Here is a 14,143-nt window from a genome sequence, read left to right as displayed (position 1 = left end):
TGTGAATGGCAGAACTTGTACTCCTCTCTCTCACTTTGTGAGAACTTAGGGGCTGATAGAAAGGAAAAGATGGGGCGTGTGGCATGCAGGATCTTAGTTCCCCGACCAGGGACCAAACCCGTTCCCCCTGCAGTGGAAGTGCAGAGTCTTAATTGCTGGACCACCAGGGAAGTCCACAAATGCCTATCTTGTGCTGAATGATTTACCTGCAATATCTAATTGAATGCTTAGTTTAAAACTCACACCAATTAAAAGATGAGATATCTGTGGTTCAGAAAAGCTAAGTAACTTGCTCAAGTTTATCCAGTTTGGAAGTGACTAAGTAGCTATTTGGCCAGGAAAAAAAGTCAGTAAAGACAATAGAACGTCATCTGAGCTTTTGAAATTGTTGTTACAGTATCATTCAAATAATTAGTCAATCAAACAAAATTTAAGTCAAGGAGTCAGCCTTTACAAAGAAGAGATTGTAAAGAATGGGGAGGATTTCCCCAGGAAGTGAAGGTCTTCAAGTTAGTCAAGGGAAGAATTTCATTATGAAGAATGTAAATGTCAGTTTGTAATAATAAACTAAAATATTCACAAACATGGAAATATGAATGAAGCATCTGAACAAAGGCATGACTAAATATTGCCAGTGGGTCCAATTATGCAACAAGCTGACGCTCCTTGCTTCTTTTTAGTCTCTATGACACCATCAATTCTTTCTGTGGCAGGTAGATGCAGAAGCACCTGCAGACCAGAGAGTGGCCCCTATAAATAGGGGTGAGCATGGGATTGTACTCTGGTTGGCACCACATCAAGTACCCTCAGTTTTCTAAAGATATATGGTGATGAACTGAGAAGATCATTCCATTATTTTCCTTCCCCAAACCTTTCTTAAAGCTTCTTTCACATCCTCGTTTCTCAGAGAGTAGATAAGGGGGTTCAGCATTGGGATCACCACTGTGTAGATCACAGCAACCATGCGGTCTTGGGTCAAGGAGTGGCTGGACCTGGGGCGCAGGTACATGAAGTGTTGTGCCATAGAAGAGGCACACAGCAGCGAAGTGGGAAGCACAGGTGGAAACGGCCTTGAACCTGCCCTGGGCTGAGTTCCTTCTCAGGATGGTGATGAGAATGAAGAGGTAGGAGACCAAGATGGTGAGGGTACAGCTCACAAGGTTGAAACCGGCAAAAATGAAGAGCAGGATTTCACACAGTGAAGTGTCCACACGTGACGGAGACAGGATGGGCGGTCCATCACAGAAGAAGTGAGTGACCACGTGAGCACCACAGAATTTCAGACTAAAGATACAGCTCATGTGGATTAGAGAACTGAGGAATCCTGCACTGTAGGAGCCCACGATCAGAGAGGCACAGACCTCAGGAGACGTGGCAGTTGAGTAGAGCAGGGGGTTACAAATAGCCGCATAGCGGTCGTAGGCCATGGCAGCAACGAGATAGCACTCACTGGTGGCAAAACCCGCATAGAAAGACATCTGAGCCATGCAGCCGGGATAAGAGATCACCTTCCTCTTGGCTAAGAAGTTCACCAGGGTCTAGGGGACAACTGTGGAGGAGTAGCAGAAATCCAAGAAGGAGAGGCTCTTCAGAAGGGAGTACACGGGTGTGTGCAAGGTGGCACTCAACGTGGATCATAATGAACACGATCAGATTCCGCAGCAGCGTGATAGTGTACATGCCCAGGAACACCATGAAGAGCAGCCTCTGGAGCCAGGGGTCACTGGTGAGGCCCAAGAGCTCAAACTCAATCCCTCGGCTCAGGTTTGCCCTTTCCATATTTCTCCAGTGCTCTGCGACGTGGAAAGAGAGGACCACCAGAAATGAGGTGAAACACCCAGGGGCTCTCACTCGTTTAGTTCTGCCCTAAGGACAGCCTTCTGAAGATTGTTGATAGAACTTTGTCATAGAGAAGTTCTCCACTACTTGGCTGGTTGGTTAGTTAGGAAGCATGACTTGAGCAGCAACGGAAAATATAAAAGAAATATACACAGTTTGCTCTCTTAAGGATCTTAAAAAATTCTAAGTAATGAAACAGTTACTTACCAAGTATTTATTGACCGTCTGCCATATGCTTACCAAGTATTTATTGACCGTCTGCCATATGCTTAGCTCCGTGTCCTTCCAGTCAGGAATTCAAGAGTGTCTGACCTCAGGAAGTTCATATTCTAGAGACAGACAGACATATTTTGTGTTTAGGCACGCAGGCTCTGCGTCAGACTGCCAAGGTTCCAAGCAGGGACCTCACTACTAACTAGCTGTGTAAACTTGGGAATGTTTCTTAACCTCTCTGATTTTCAGTTTTCAGTAAAATAAGGATAATAGCACTAATCTCAAAAGCTTGTTGTAAAAATTCAATGGCTTAATTCGTGTAAAGCACTTGAACAAAGCCTGGCACATTGAGAAAGAATGTTAGCTTTGATTATTCTTGTTGGAGAGATAGATCTAACACAAAACCAAACAACAATAAAATGAATAAATGAAACAATGACAAGATTTGGCAAGCAACCTACCACCAAACAAAATAGACAGAGACACGTGTACTAAGCAAGTGACTACACAGGCCTTCAGAGGATCCTGAGTGTTCTAGAGGAGTTGAAGGTGGTTCATTGGCTCAGCTATAAAATTGCCTCTCAGAACTTGGCCCAAGCCAGGCACTGCTATGGGCTCTAAAGGTGATGGGGGTCGGGATGTGGAGAGATGGGGCTGGTGTAGGGCTGTAGAGAGCGGGCTGAGACCTTGCACTCGGGAGCATCAGCCAGAGGGAAAATGCCACCCATCGTTCACGAAGTCACCATCGTTTCCAGTGAGTAGAATCGCCTTGTTCTCAAGGGCTGTTGGGCCAGCAGGGAAGGAACAGCCCCTCCCTAGGACTAGGGCTTTGTAAAAATGCCTTTTCTATTCAGAGAATGAACAAAGCCATGATGCATCACCTAAGCACCACACTCTCTTCTGCTGCATTGGCTGCTCTGTTCCTGAATTACCTCTGGGCTCTGGAGTCAGTTAAGAACCCTGTGCTCTTTGGTGAGGATCTTCAGTTGTGAAGGTTTTGAAACCAGCAGATGTGATTCGGGTAGGATAGAAAGGGACAAAATTGAGCCCCCTCCTTCTGCCTCGAGGAGAGTAAATGAATAATACAGCTGTGAAAGATGTTGGGAGGATTCCAGAGAGGAAAGAGCTGTAATGAACAGGCAAAAGATTCTAGTTTATCCCACTGGCAGACTTTCCAGAATCAGCAAACTACCAGAGCAGCGGAAGACTCTGGACATAGGGATGACTAAATTTACCTGTCAAGTAGGTAATGAAGGCACTATGGCTCTTGATAGAACACTGTGACTGGTGAACGGTGACAAGAAGAAAGCATTGTAATGCCCGAAGAGGTAACATGCCCTGATGAAGTTAAGACACAAAATACGAGGGCAAATTTGAATACCAAATTGGAGCCTCGGTAACTTCTTTTAGAGCACGTGGAGCATAACTGATTTATTTGGTCAGTGAGATGTAATATTCAGCCATTCTTAACCCAACAGTTAGTTTCTAGTTTATAATAAACCCCATTATTGCAGGAATGTGGACAGCCCTAGATTTGGGTTGCAAATGTCATTGGCCCTATTGGTGTCAAAAGCCAACTCAGCTTCAAGGCAAATTACAAGGACTTCAAAGAATTGACTGTAAAGATCCCAGGATGGAATTATTTACAGGAACTTCAAGGAAGTTGAGGAATTGTTGCTAAGAGTGAAGCAGAACTTCTTAAGAGGCAGCTTCACATCTTCTTCCTCAGTTGACTGTTTCAGTGTGGGTAATGGGTCTGCAAGTACCTCTCTGATTAAAAGAATGGACAAAAGCAGAGAAGAGAAGGAATGTGGCCAACACTCAGGCAGGGAGGTGGGTTGGAATAGGGTAGGGTAGGGTGGTGGTTAATACAATGGGTAGCTGATCAGAGCCTCTGATTTATTACTTGCTTTAAATCTACTCTTTCTATTCTTCTCCCCTTTCCTCTCTCATCTCTCTTCTCCAGCCTGCACTAAATTCAAAACTATTCAGAATAGAGAGTTAGTCAAGCAAGAGATTGTGGAGAAATTGACATCTCTGACAGTCTTTCAAAGGATGCTGGAATAGCCACTATTTCTGTTGGCTGCAGTTTGTACCTGTGAATGAAAACGAGGAAGAAAATTTGAGTGGTCTTATCATATGGAAACGGATTGTGGAGTGGAGTGTTTAGGAGTGAGAGCAGGTGCCTGGGGCCTGTAGAGGAGGGAGAAGTAAGCAAGGGATTTTATTTCTACCTGCTTCTTTGCCCTCCTCCTTGGGCTAACAGAGTGGGAGTACAACGGAGAGCCGGCAGTCAGAGGGAGCAGCCAGTATCTCTGAGCAGCAGTGATCCGAAGCAATGGTTCTTAAACATTAAGGTGCCCTGCCCAAGGTTCACTGGAGAAGCTTGTTTCTGTGCAGATTCCAGGTCCCAACCTCAGAAAATGTGAGCCAGTAAGTCTATAGCCAGGCCCCCAAATCTGGTGAATCTGAAACAGGTGGTTGCTGAACCATACTTTAAGAAACACTAAACCATGGGGTAACTTCCCCTGAGCCACATATAAATATCCTTTCTAATTTGCTAGAATTCTCCATGTCCTGGAAAATCAGATCAGCCTGTGGGGTAGGATGGTTGTCCTGGACATTCTCTTCCTTCCAGAATATGTGTCAGTAGTTAACAGTTCCCAGAAATCTGAGTATTACCTGGTGATAATCAAACACCAGCGAATTTCCTCCTTCAAGGTTGCTTGAGATGTCCTTAAGCAAACCATTTAATTCCAACAAAGCATGTGACTTGGTGGCAGAGCTATTGCTCTGGGGTCAGAACACAAGCCTTCATTAGAAAAACAGTAAAGACAAAGCCAGACTCATTCGGTCCATAGACTGAGTCTGGGGATCAGAGCCTGCTACTGACATTAACCTCCCATGTGGTGAGGGGAGGGAGGCAGCCCCCTCCCTGAGAGGCACTCACAGCTTATCCTGTACTGGGAAGAGACACCCCAGAGCCACCTTTTCCTCTGGGCGGCCCATCAAGTCACAGCTGGGGAGGACGATGTGTTCATTAATGAGGGCTTAGCAGGCAGGTGAGGAAGTGAGAATAACTGGCCCCATGTAGATCCATTAACGTGTTTGCAAAGTTACTAGCTCCTCTACCCTTGAGGAATCTGGTGATTGGGAAACTGGAAATGAAGGGAATGGTTCCACACCAGATCCCTGACAATACACTGGTCATTAGGCCCAAAGGACTTCTCTACCTCAACTGAACTCTTGTGTAATTATTATCTGTATTTCTTCTACACTGGAAAACCAAGTTTTTACAGTTTTTCTTTCTTTTATTCCAGTTACCCAATGTACACTGGGACCTAGATTACAGCTGAGGACCTCTATACCCATCAAGATCATAATAAAATTAGAGGTATGTGATTTACTTAACAAATACTCGGGGATTTTCTAGAGATCTTTCGGTTATTGATTTCTAATTTAATAACATGTGATTAGAGAACATACTTTGTATGCCTTGAATGCCTTTGAATTTATTGAGATTTGTTTATGGCCCACCCAGAATATGGTGTATTTTGATGAATGTTCCATGACCACTTGAAAAGGATTATATTCTGCTGTTGTTAGGTCAAATGGTCTATCATTGTCAGTTAGGTCATGTTCCTTGATAGTGTTGTTCAAGTCTACTATATCCTTTCTCATTTTCTGCCTACTTGTTCTATCAAGAGTTGAAAGGGGAATATATTGAAATCTCTAACTGTAATTGTGAATTTGTTGATTTCTCCTTGCTGTTTTTCAGTTTTGCTTCATGTATTTTGAAGTTTTGTTATAAGGTGCATAAACATTTAAGATTGTTATGTCCTCTTGATAAATTTCCCCACTTACATTATAAAATGACCTTCTTTATGTCCACTAATATTTTGGCTCTGAAACATACTTTTCTGAAATTAATACTGTCACTACAGTTTTACTTTGATTACTCAGCATGGTATATCTTTTTTCATTTCTTTACTGCTAACCCTTTAGTCCCAACGTTTCTGCACCATTACGTTTGCAGAATTTCCCCGGGCAGACCGGAAATCTTGGTCTTCTAGGTTGATGATATGCCTGGAAAATTGATTTCAGATGTACCTTGACACACAGCAAGCATCCAGAAACATTTGGGGGCTTTATCAGAAGAGCTGGTATGGGCTAGGCAGAAATCAAGCAAACCCTGTGAAAGGCAACTTTGCAAAGGATGGGATGGTATCATAGGCAGCCTTTGTGGAGCCCTGAAAGCCAGAGATGATTGTCACTTTGATAGAGTGCTGCTGTATCTTCTCCATGCAGGTATCTTTATTCAGTTGATTTCTCACATCCTTTACTTACAGGAAAGGAATTTTTGCCCTTTATTTGCGTCTGTTAGCTTGTTTCACATTAAAATCACTTTGGGGAACCAACACTCAAAGTTTCAGGTGTGTGTGGCTTTTGTAAACAGCATATATCTAGAATATTCTCTTTTAACTAATCAGAGTATCTGTTTTTATATAGGTGAGATTTTGGGGTATTGGTTTTTTGCTTTTCAACTTTTGGGGCTTTCAGGTATATTGAATTTGTTTTATTTCTCACCTTGAGTTTTCCATTTATCACACTTTTTCCAATTTGCTTCCCTCCCCCACCCTCTGATCCTGTTCCTGTTTCCTTTTGGATTAAGTTTTCTTTGTTTTGTAATGTATGTTTTTCCCCTTCTACTGATTCCTCTATTTCTATTAGTAGCTATCCTTAAATATCCAACCGTAATATTTAGTTTAACAAAGTCTATCAAATATGCTTAAATCCATAAGTTCATGATGATATTTAAATTAATTGGTCACTGGATTAGTTATCTATTGTCACACAACAGATTATCTCAATAAACATTCATTTTCTTATACTTTTGGAAGTGACACAGTACTGTAATTTTTGCAGTATCCTCCTGGTTACACAGGCCAGCCCCATGCACTGTGGGAGTGGACTACACAAGGGCATCAATACCAGGAGCTGAGAATCACTGGGGCCATCTCAAAGACTGGCTATCGTAGTCCTCCCTCTGGCCCTCACTGATCCATGTCCAACTTACACATGAATATACACTCAAAATATACTCACCCCCTCCCAAGAATCCCGAAAGTCACGTTCCATTACAGTATCAGCTCAAGGTCCACAATCACATCATCTAAATCAGGTACAGGTATGGATGAAGTGCATCATATGCGGTTCCTTACGTAGAGTTTCTTGAGTACAGTTCCAGTCAATCATAAGATTGGTGAGCTAAACACACAAGTTACATCTGGCTTCTACACACACAAAACACATAATGGCAGGACAGGTATAGGAAAACCACTACAGAAAAAAGGGGGGCTAGAGGAAGGTGGGCACACAAGAGTCACTGAGTCGCAAAAATTCTAAAATCCAGTAAGACACTTGTTGGCAAGTCCTTGATTAGGACTCCAATCCTAGGAATAATTCTCTGTGGCTCTTGGCTCCACTCTGAGATTATAGCTCTGCCCACTAAATTATCCTTCATTTTATATGAAAGCTAGCCTGTGTTTGTAGCTGAGTAGTTTTCTTAGCTTGCTTCCTGTCTGAAGGAGTTTGGGGATTGAAAGGCTTCTCTTCATTTTCTACTGTCTTACAGTTCAAGCTGGTGGTGATTCTGCACCATGACATTCTTAAAAACTTAACAAATCTCTGAGATAACGCTCTACCTTGAACCTCTGCTGAGACAGCTGAGGGCCTACACTCTGAAGCTTCCTGGAAGTCCTATCATTTGTCTGAACTGTTCTCTGAGGCACCACCTTGGATCTTCCTAAGGCCTTAATGAAAGATTTTACTGTCACCCTCAGCTTCATCTTTATTGATTGATTGATTGATTGATCGATTGATTGATTGGCTGCACGCAGCTTGCGAGATCTTAGTTCCCTGACCAGGGATTGAACCTGGGCCCTCGGGCAGTGACAGCATGCACTCCTAAGCATGGACCACCAGGGAATTCCCAAATCACCCATTTCATTAGGTACATTTTCTACCACCTACATTACTGTAACAACAGAGTTGCTAAACTCTCTGCCACTGCATAACACAGAATTTTTTTCTCCAGTTTCCAATAACACTATCCTCATGTTTATTTAAGTCCCATTGGCAGCCTTCTCAAAGGCTATCCGAATTTTCCTAACAGTCTCCTCAAAGCCTTTTAGACTTTCACTGATACTTTCCTCAAAGTTCTTTCAGCTTCCTCCCACCGTACTGTCAAAGACAATATAACTTTTCAATGTCTCAATTCCATGTACCAAAGTCTGTATTACTTATCTATTGCCGTGTAACAAATTGTCCTAAAATTTAGCAGCTTAAAAGAACAGTAAACACTTAGTATTTCACATGATTTCTGCTGGTCAGAAATTTGAGAGACCTTGGCTCTCACCACCAGGGAAGTCCGTCAGGTGGATTCTTAACCACTGCGTCACCAGGGAAGTCCGAAAAACATTCTTAAAGAACATAACTTACCAAAACAAAGAGGAAATAGATAATCAGAATAGTCCTAAAGCTAATAAAAATTTTATCCATTATTGAAAATTCCCGGGACTTCCCTGGTGGCGTAGTAGTTAGGAATCTGCCTGCCAATGCAGGGGACATGGGTTGGAGCCCTGGTCCAGGAAGATCCCACATGCTGTGGAACAACTAAGCCTGTGTGCCACAACTACTGAGCCTGCGCTCTAGAGCCCATGAGCCACAACTGCTGAGCTTGCGTGCCACAACTACTGAAGCCCACATACCCTAGAGCCCGTGCTCTGCAAAAAGAGAAGCCACTGCAGTGAGAAGCCTGCGCACCACAAGGAAGAGTAGCCTCCGCTCGCCGCAACAAGAGAAAGCCTGTGCACAGCAATGAAGACCGAATGCAGCCAAAAAATAAATAAATAAATAAATAAAATTTTTAAAATTCCCTACAAAGAAAAGTCTAGGCCCAGATGGCTTATCAGTAAAATTTCCCAAATATTTAAAGAATAAATAACATCTATATTACACAAAAAATTCCAGGGGATAGAAAAAGATGAAATTCTGTTCAGTTCATTGGAAGAGGCCAGCATAACCTTGACCACGAAACTTGAAAAACACTGTAAGAAAGGAACCTACAGGTCAATTTCTCTCCTGAACATAGATACAAAAATCCTAAATAAAATATTACTAAAGCAAAGACAGCAATATATAAAAAAGCTAAATCTTACATCAAGTTCATTTTATTCTAGGAATGCAAAGTTGATTTAACATTCAAGATAGAATCTAAAGAAAGGGTACAAATGAACTTATTTACAAAACAAAAGTAGAGTCACAGATGTAGAAAACAAACTTACGGTTACTGCGGGTAAGGGCGGGGAGGTTGGGACTGACATATACACACTACTATATATAAAACAGATAACTAATAAGGACCTACTGTATAGCACAGGGAACTCTACTCAATACTATGTAAGGGCCTATATGGGAAAAGAATCTAAAAACAGAGTGGATATATATATATATATAACTGATTCACTTTACTGTACATCTGAAACTAACACAACATTGTAAATTAACTATACTCCAATAAATTTTTTTTTAAATTCCAAATAAAGGATAAAATATATAATTGTCACAATTCATGGAGAGTAAGCATTTGATAAAATTCCATATCCACTCATGATTTTTAAAAACCTTTGCAAACTAGTGATAAAAAAGAATATCCTTAATCTAACAAAAGATAAATACAAAAACTTTACAGCAAGCATCATATTTATTGGCTTTATTAAAATCCAATAAATAGTAAAAGTGTTCTCCCTGAGATCAGGAATGAAGCAGGGTTGTCCTCTATCACAATTTTGTTTTGATATTGAACTGAACAATTTGTATTCAATAGTGTGTAATAGGCAGGAAGAAGAAATAAGAGGTATTGAAAAAGATGAAACAACACTTTTATTATTCACAGACATGATTGAATACATAGAAAGTCCAAAATGAATCTACAGAATTAATAAGTTAATTTTACAAGGACCTGAATACAAAGTTAATGCATAAAAAATAAATTATTAGAAAAGATCATTAGAAAATGAAACATCAAATGATAGCATTTCTACTGGTATCCAAAATTAATGAATTCTAATGAAAGATGTATATGAAAGCTACTACATAATACTAAAACAACTAAAGAAGACTAAATAAATAGTTATATTATTTTCATAGATTGGAAGTTTCAAAATTATAAAAATTCATTCCATTTTGATCTATAGATTACATTCAGTCCCACTCAAATTCCCAGCAGTTTGTCTTTGGAAATTGCAAGCTGATTTAAAAATTATTACATATTTTGGGGGCTTCCCTGGTGGGGCAGTGGTTGAGAGTCCGCCTGTGGATGCAGGGGACACGGGTTCGTGCCCCAGTCTGGGAAGATCCCACATGCTGCGGAGTGGCTGGGCCCGCGAGCCATGGCCACTGAGCCTGCACTTCCGGAGCCTGTGCTCCACAACGGGAGAGGCCACAACAGTGAGAGGCCCGCGTACCGCAAAAAAAAAAAAAAAAAAAAAATTATTACAGATTTTTTAAAAAGGCCCTCCCCAAATCCTCTCTTTAGCCAAAGGAATGGCAAAGGGTGGCCTAGGAGAATAGAAAATCTTTGGACAATATTCACACTACCACAAACCACCATATCAAAAATTGCAGTCAGCAGTCCCAAATGAGGAACCTAGAGTTCCAACCCATCCAGCAGTAATGAGGCACCATTCTCCCTCCCTGCAGAAGCTGAGTGGAGGTTCTAGACTTCCATTCCTGCCTGACAGTAACAAAGCGCCCCTCTGGATACCCATGATGTCAGTAGAGGCTGAATCAAAAGTCTAAATTTCTACCCCTACCCAGCAGTAATGAAGCATTTCTCCTCATGTAGGCAGAGGCTGAGTGGAGAGCATAAACTTTCACCCCTATCCAGTGGAAAAAAGAGGTGTCCTCCCTTACCCCACCAGCAAGGTGTCATTGGAGGCCTGCTAAAAGACAAGATTTAAATAAGATCCAGAAAATCATAAAATAATACCCAGTATGTCCAGGATACAATAAAAAAAAACAGTTGTCATACCAAGAACCAAGGAAAGCCTCAACTTCAATGAAGCAACACCAAATGAACACCAAAATGACACTGTTGGAATTATCTTAGAAAGATTTTAAAGCAACCATCATAAAAATACTTCAATGAGAAATTATAAACATGAGTAAAACAAGTGAAAGAAAGGAAATCTCAGCAAAGAAATAGAAGATATAAATAAGAACCAAATTCCATTTCCATGGAAATCTAAATTTCCAATTTAGAACTTAAAAATAACTGAAATTTAAGACTAACTGGATTGGCTAAAATAGTACAAATGCAGATGACAGAGGAAAGAATATGTGAATGTGAAGATAGAACAATAGAAGCTACCCTATCTAAACAACAAACAGGGAGAAAAGGGACAAAAAAAAGAAACCCAAACTAAACAAACAAAGAAAACACCACCAACAACAGCTAAAGAAAACAAGAAAAACCTCAAAATCCCCAAAACCTCAGGTACCTGTGGGACGATAACAAAAGATCTAACATTTGTGTGATCAGAGTCCCAGAAGAACAGAAAGAGAATGAGAATTTTTAAATTAAAAAATAAAAGCTAAATTTCCCCCAAATTAGGTGACAGGCATAAACCTACAGATTCAAGAAGCCTAGCAAATAATTCCTAACAAGATGAACCCAAAGAAATCCACACAGAGAACATCATAATCAAAACTTTTGTAAACTAAGAATGAAGAAAACATCTTGAAAGCACCTAGAAAGAAAATATACATTACCTATGGGGGAATAAGAATTCAAATATTAGACTTCTCATGAGAAATCATGGAAGCCAGAAAGGAGTGGCACACTTCAAGTGCTGGAAGAATGGTCAGCCATGAATCTTTATCCAGGGAAAATATCCCTCAGGAAGGAAAGTTAAATAAAGATATTTTCAACTGAGGTAAAACTAAGAATTTTTGTCAACCAACCTATTCTAAAGAATAAAGCAAGTTCTTGAAAAAGAAAGGATCTTGAAAAAGAAACTTTGGAATATTAGTAATGAAAAATAGGAAAATGAAAAGGGTAAAAATATGACTAAAGGTAATACACTATCCTCCTCTTGAATTAAAAAAAAATTCTGTTTGATGGTTGAAGCAAAAATAAAATTGTCTGATGTGGTTCTCTGTGCAGGTAAAGGAAATATTTAAGACAATTTTATGATGAAGGAACAGGGTAAAGGGATCTAAATAAGGTTTCAAAATTTTGCTCAAAATGGTAAAATAAAAGCAGTAGACTGTGGGCTTCCCTGGTAGTGCAGTGGTTTAGAATCTGCCTGCCAATGCAGGGGACACGGGAGCCCTGGTCTGGGGTGATCCCACATGTCATGGAGCAACTAAGCCCATGCACCACAACTACTGAGCCTGTGCTCTAGAGCCCACGAACCACAACTACTGAGCCCACATGCCGCAATTACTAAAGCCCACATGCCTAGAGCCTGTGCTCCACAACAAGAGAAGCCACCACAATGAGAAGCCCACACACTGCAACAAAGAGTAGCCCCTGCTCACCGCAACTAGAGAAAGCCTGCACACTGCAACAAAGACCCAATACAGCCAAAGATAAATAAATAAAATAAATAAAATTTTTTTAAAATGCAATAGATTGTGATCAGTTTTGTATGTATAATGTAATATCTAAGCAATCTCTAAAAATCACTACAGAAATCTGTCAACAGAGTGAAAACACAATCCACAAAATGAAAGAAAATATTTGAATATAGCTCATAAGGAACTGATATCCAGAACTCATAAAGGACTTCTATAACCCAACAAAAATGAAACAAACAAGTCAATTAAAAAATGGGCAAAGGGGGCTTCCCTGGTGGCGCAGTGGTTGAGAGTCCGCCTGCCGATGCAGGGGACACGGGTTCGTGCCCCGGTCCGGGAAGATCCCACATGCCGCGGAGCGGCTGGGCCCGTGAGCCATGGCCGCTGAGCCTGTGCGTCCGGAGCCTGTGCTCTGCAACGGGAGAGGCCACAACAGTGAGAGGCCTGCGTACCGCAAAAAAAAAAAAATGGGCAAAGGAATTGAATAGACTTAATCCAAAGAACATATAAAAATGACCAATAAGCACAGCAAAAATGCTCAACATCATTAATCATTAGCGAAATGCAAATCAAAACCACAGAATTCCCTGGTAGTCCAGGGGTTAGGACTCTGCACTTCCACTGCAGGGGGCACAGGTTTGATCCCTTGTCAGGGAATTAAGATCCCACATGCTGTGGTGTGGCAATAAATAAATAAAAATAAAAAACATTAAAAAAAAGAGACTTTATAAAAAAAACACACATTGAGATACCACTTCACATCTTTTAGGATGGCTATTATCAAAAAAAGAAAGAAAGAAAAAAAATAACAAGTGTTAGTGAAGATGTGGAGAAATCTGAACCTTTGTGCATTGCTGGTGGGAATTTAAAATGGTGCAGCCAAGGGAATTCCCTGGTGGTCCAGGGGTTAGGACTCGGTGCTCTCACTGCCAGGGGTCCGGGTTTGATCCCTGGTTGGGGAACTAAGATCCCACAAGTCGCATGGTACAGCCAAAAAATGGTGCAGCCACTGTAGAAAATGGTGTGACAACACCTCAAAAAATTAAACAGAATTCCCATATGATCCAGCAATTCTACTTCAAAGTATATAGCCCAAAAAAGTGATAGCAGAAACTTGAATAGATATTTGTACATCCATGTTCATAGCAGCATTATTCACAATAGTCAATAGGTAGAAGCAAACCAGTGTCCATTAAGCAGATGGATAAACAAAAGTGGTATATGAAAAAAAAAAAAGTGGTATATATACCTAGGAATAAACCTACCTAAGGAGGCAAAAGACCTGTACTCTGAAAACTGTAAGATGCTGATGAAAGAAATTAAAGATGACACAAACAGATGGAAAGATATACCATGTTCTTGTTTTTTTTTTTCACCTTTTCAAGAACTTTATTTTAGAATTGACCTTTTTCCCCCTATATATATATATATATATATATATATATAT

General features: G+C 40.7%; 2 protein-coding genes across 2 annotated transcripts in view; one reads left to right on the top strand and one right to left on the bottom strand.

The window, feature by feature from the left end:
* The window catches only part of LOC113607933 (X-linked retinitis pigmentosa GTPase regulator-interacting protein 1-like), a 148,798-nt gene that overhangs the window by 40,657 nt on the left and 93,998 nt on the right, over positions 1-14,143 (top strand). Inside the window, exon 4 of the mRNA XM_027083705.1 lies at positions 5,373-5,446. The gene's annotated coding sequence lies outside the window, so the exon portion shown is untranslated. The remainder of the gene's footprint in view (positions 1-5,372; positions 5,447-14,143) is intronic.
* Positions 135-1,964, bottom strand: OR5AU1 (olfactory receptor family 5 subfamily AU member 1). Its single transcript, XM_027083687.1, is given in 3 exon segments — positions 135-1,013; positions 1,015-1,628; positions 1,630-1,964. Coding segments are annotated over 3 exon segments (933 nt in total). The 5' UTR covers positions 1,780-1,964; the 3' UTR covers positions 135-844.

Source organism: Aethalodelphis obliquidens, unplaced genomic scaffold (assembly GCF_003676395.1).
Source record: "Aethalodelphis obliquidens isolate GAN/ISIS:26980383/991018 unplaced genomic scaffold, ASM367639v1 scaffold51, whole genome shotgun sequence".
NCBI lineage: Eukaryota > Metazoa > Chordata > Mammalia > Artiodactyla > Delphinidae > Aethalodelphis > Aethalodelphis obliquidens.
The sequence above is the reverse complement of the archived record's forward strand: the minus strand, read 5'-3'. Positions and strand labels throughout refer to the sequence as shown.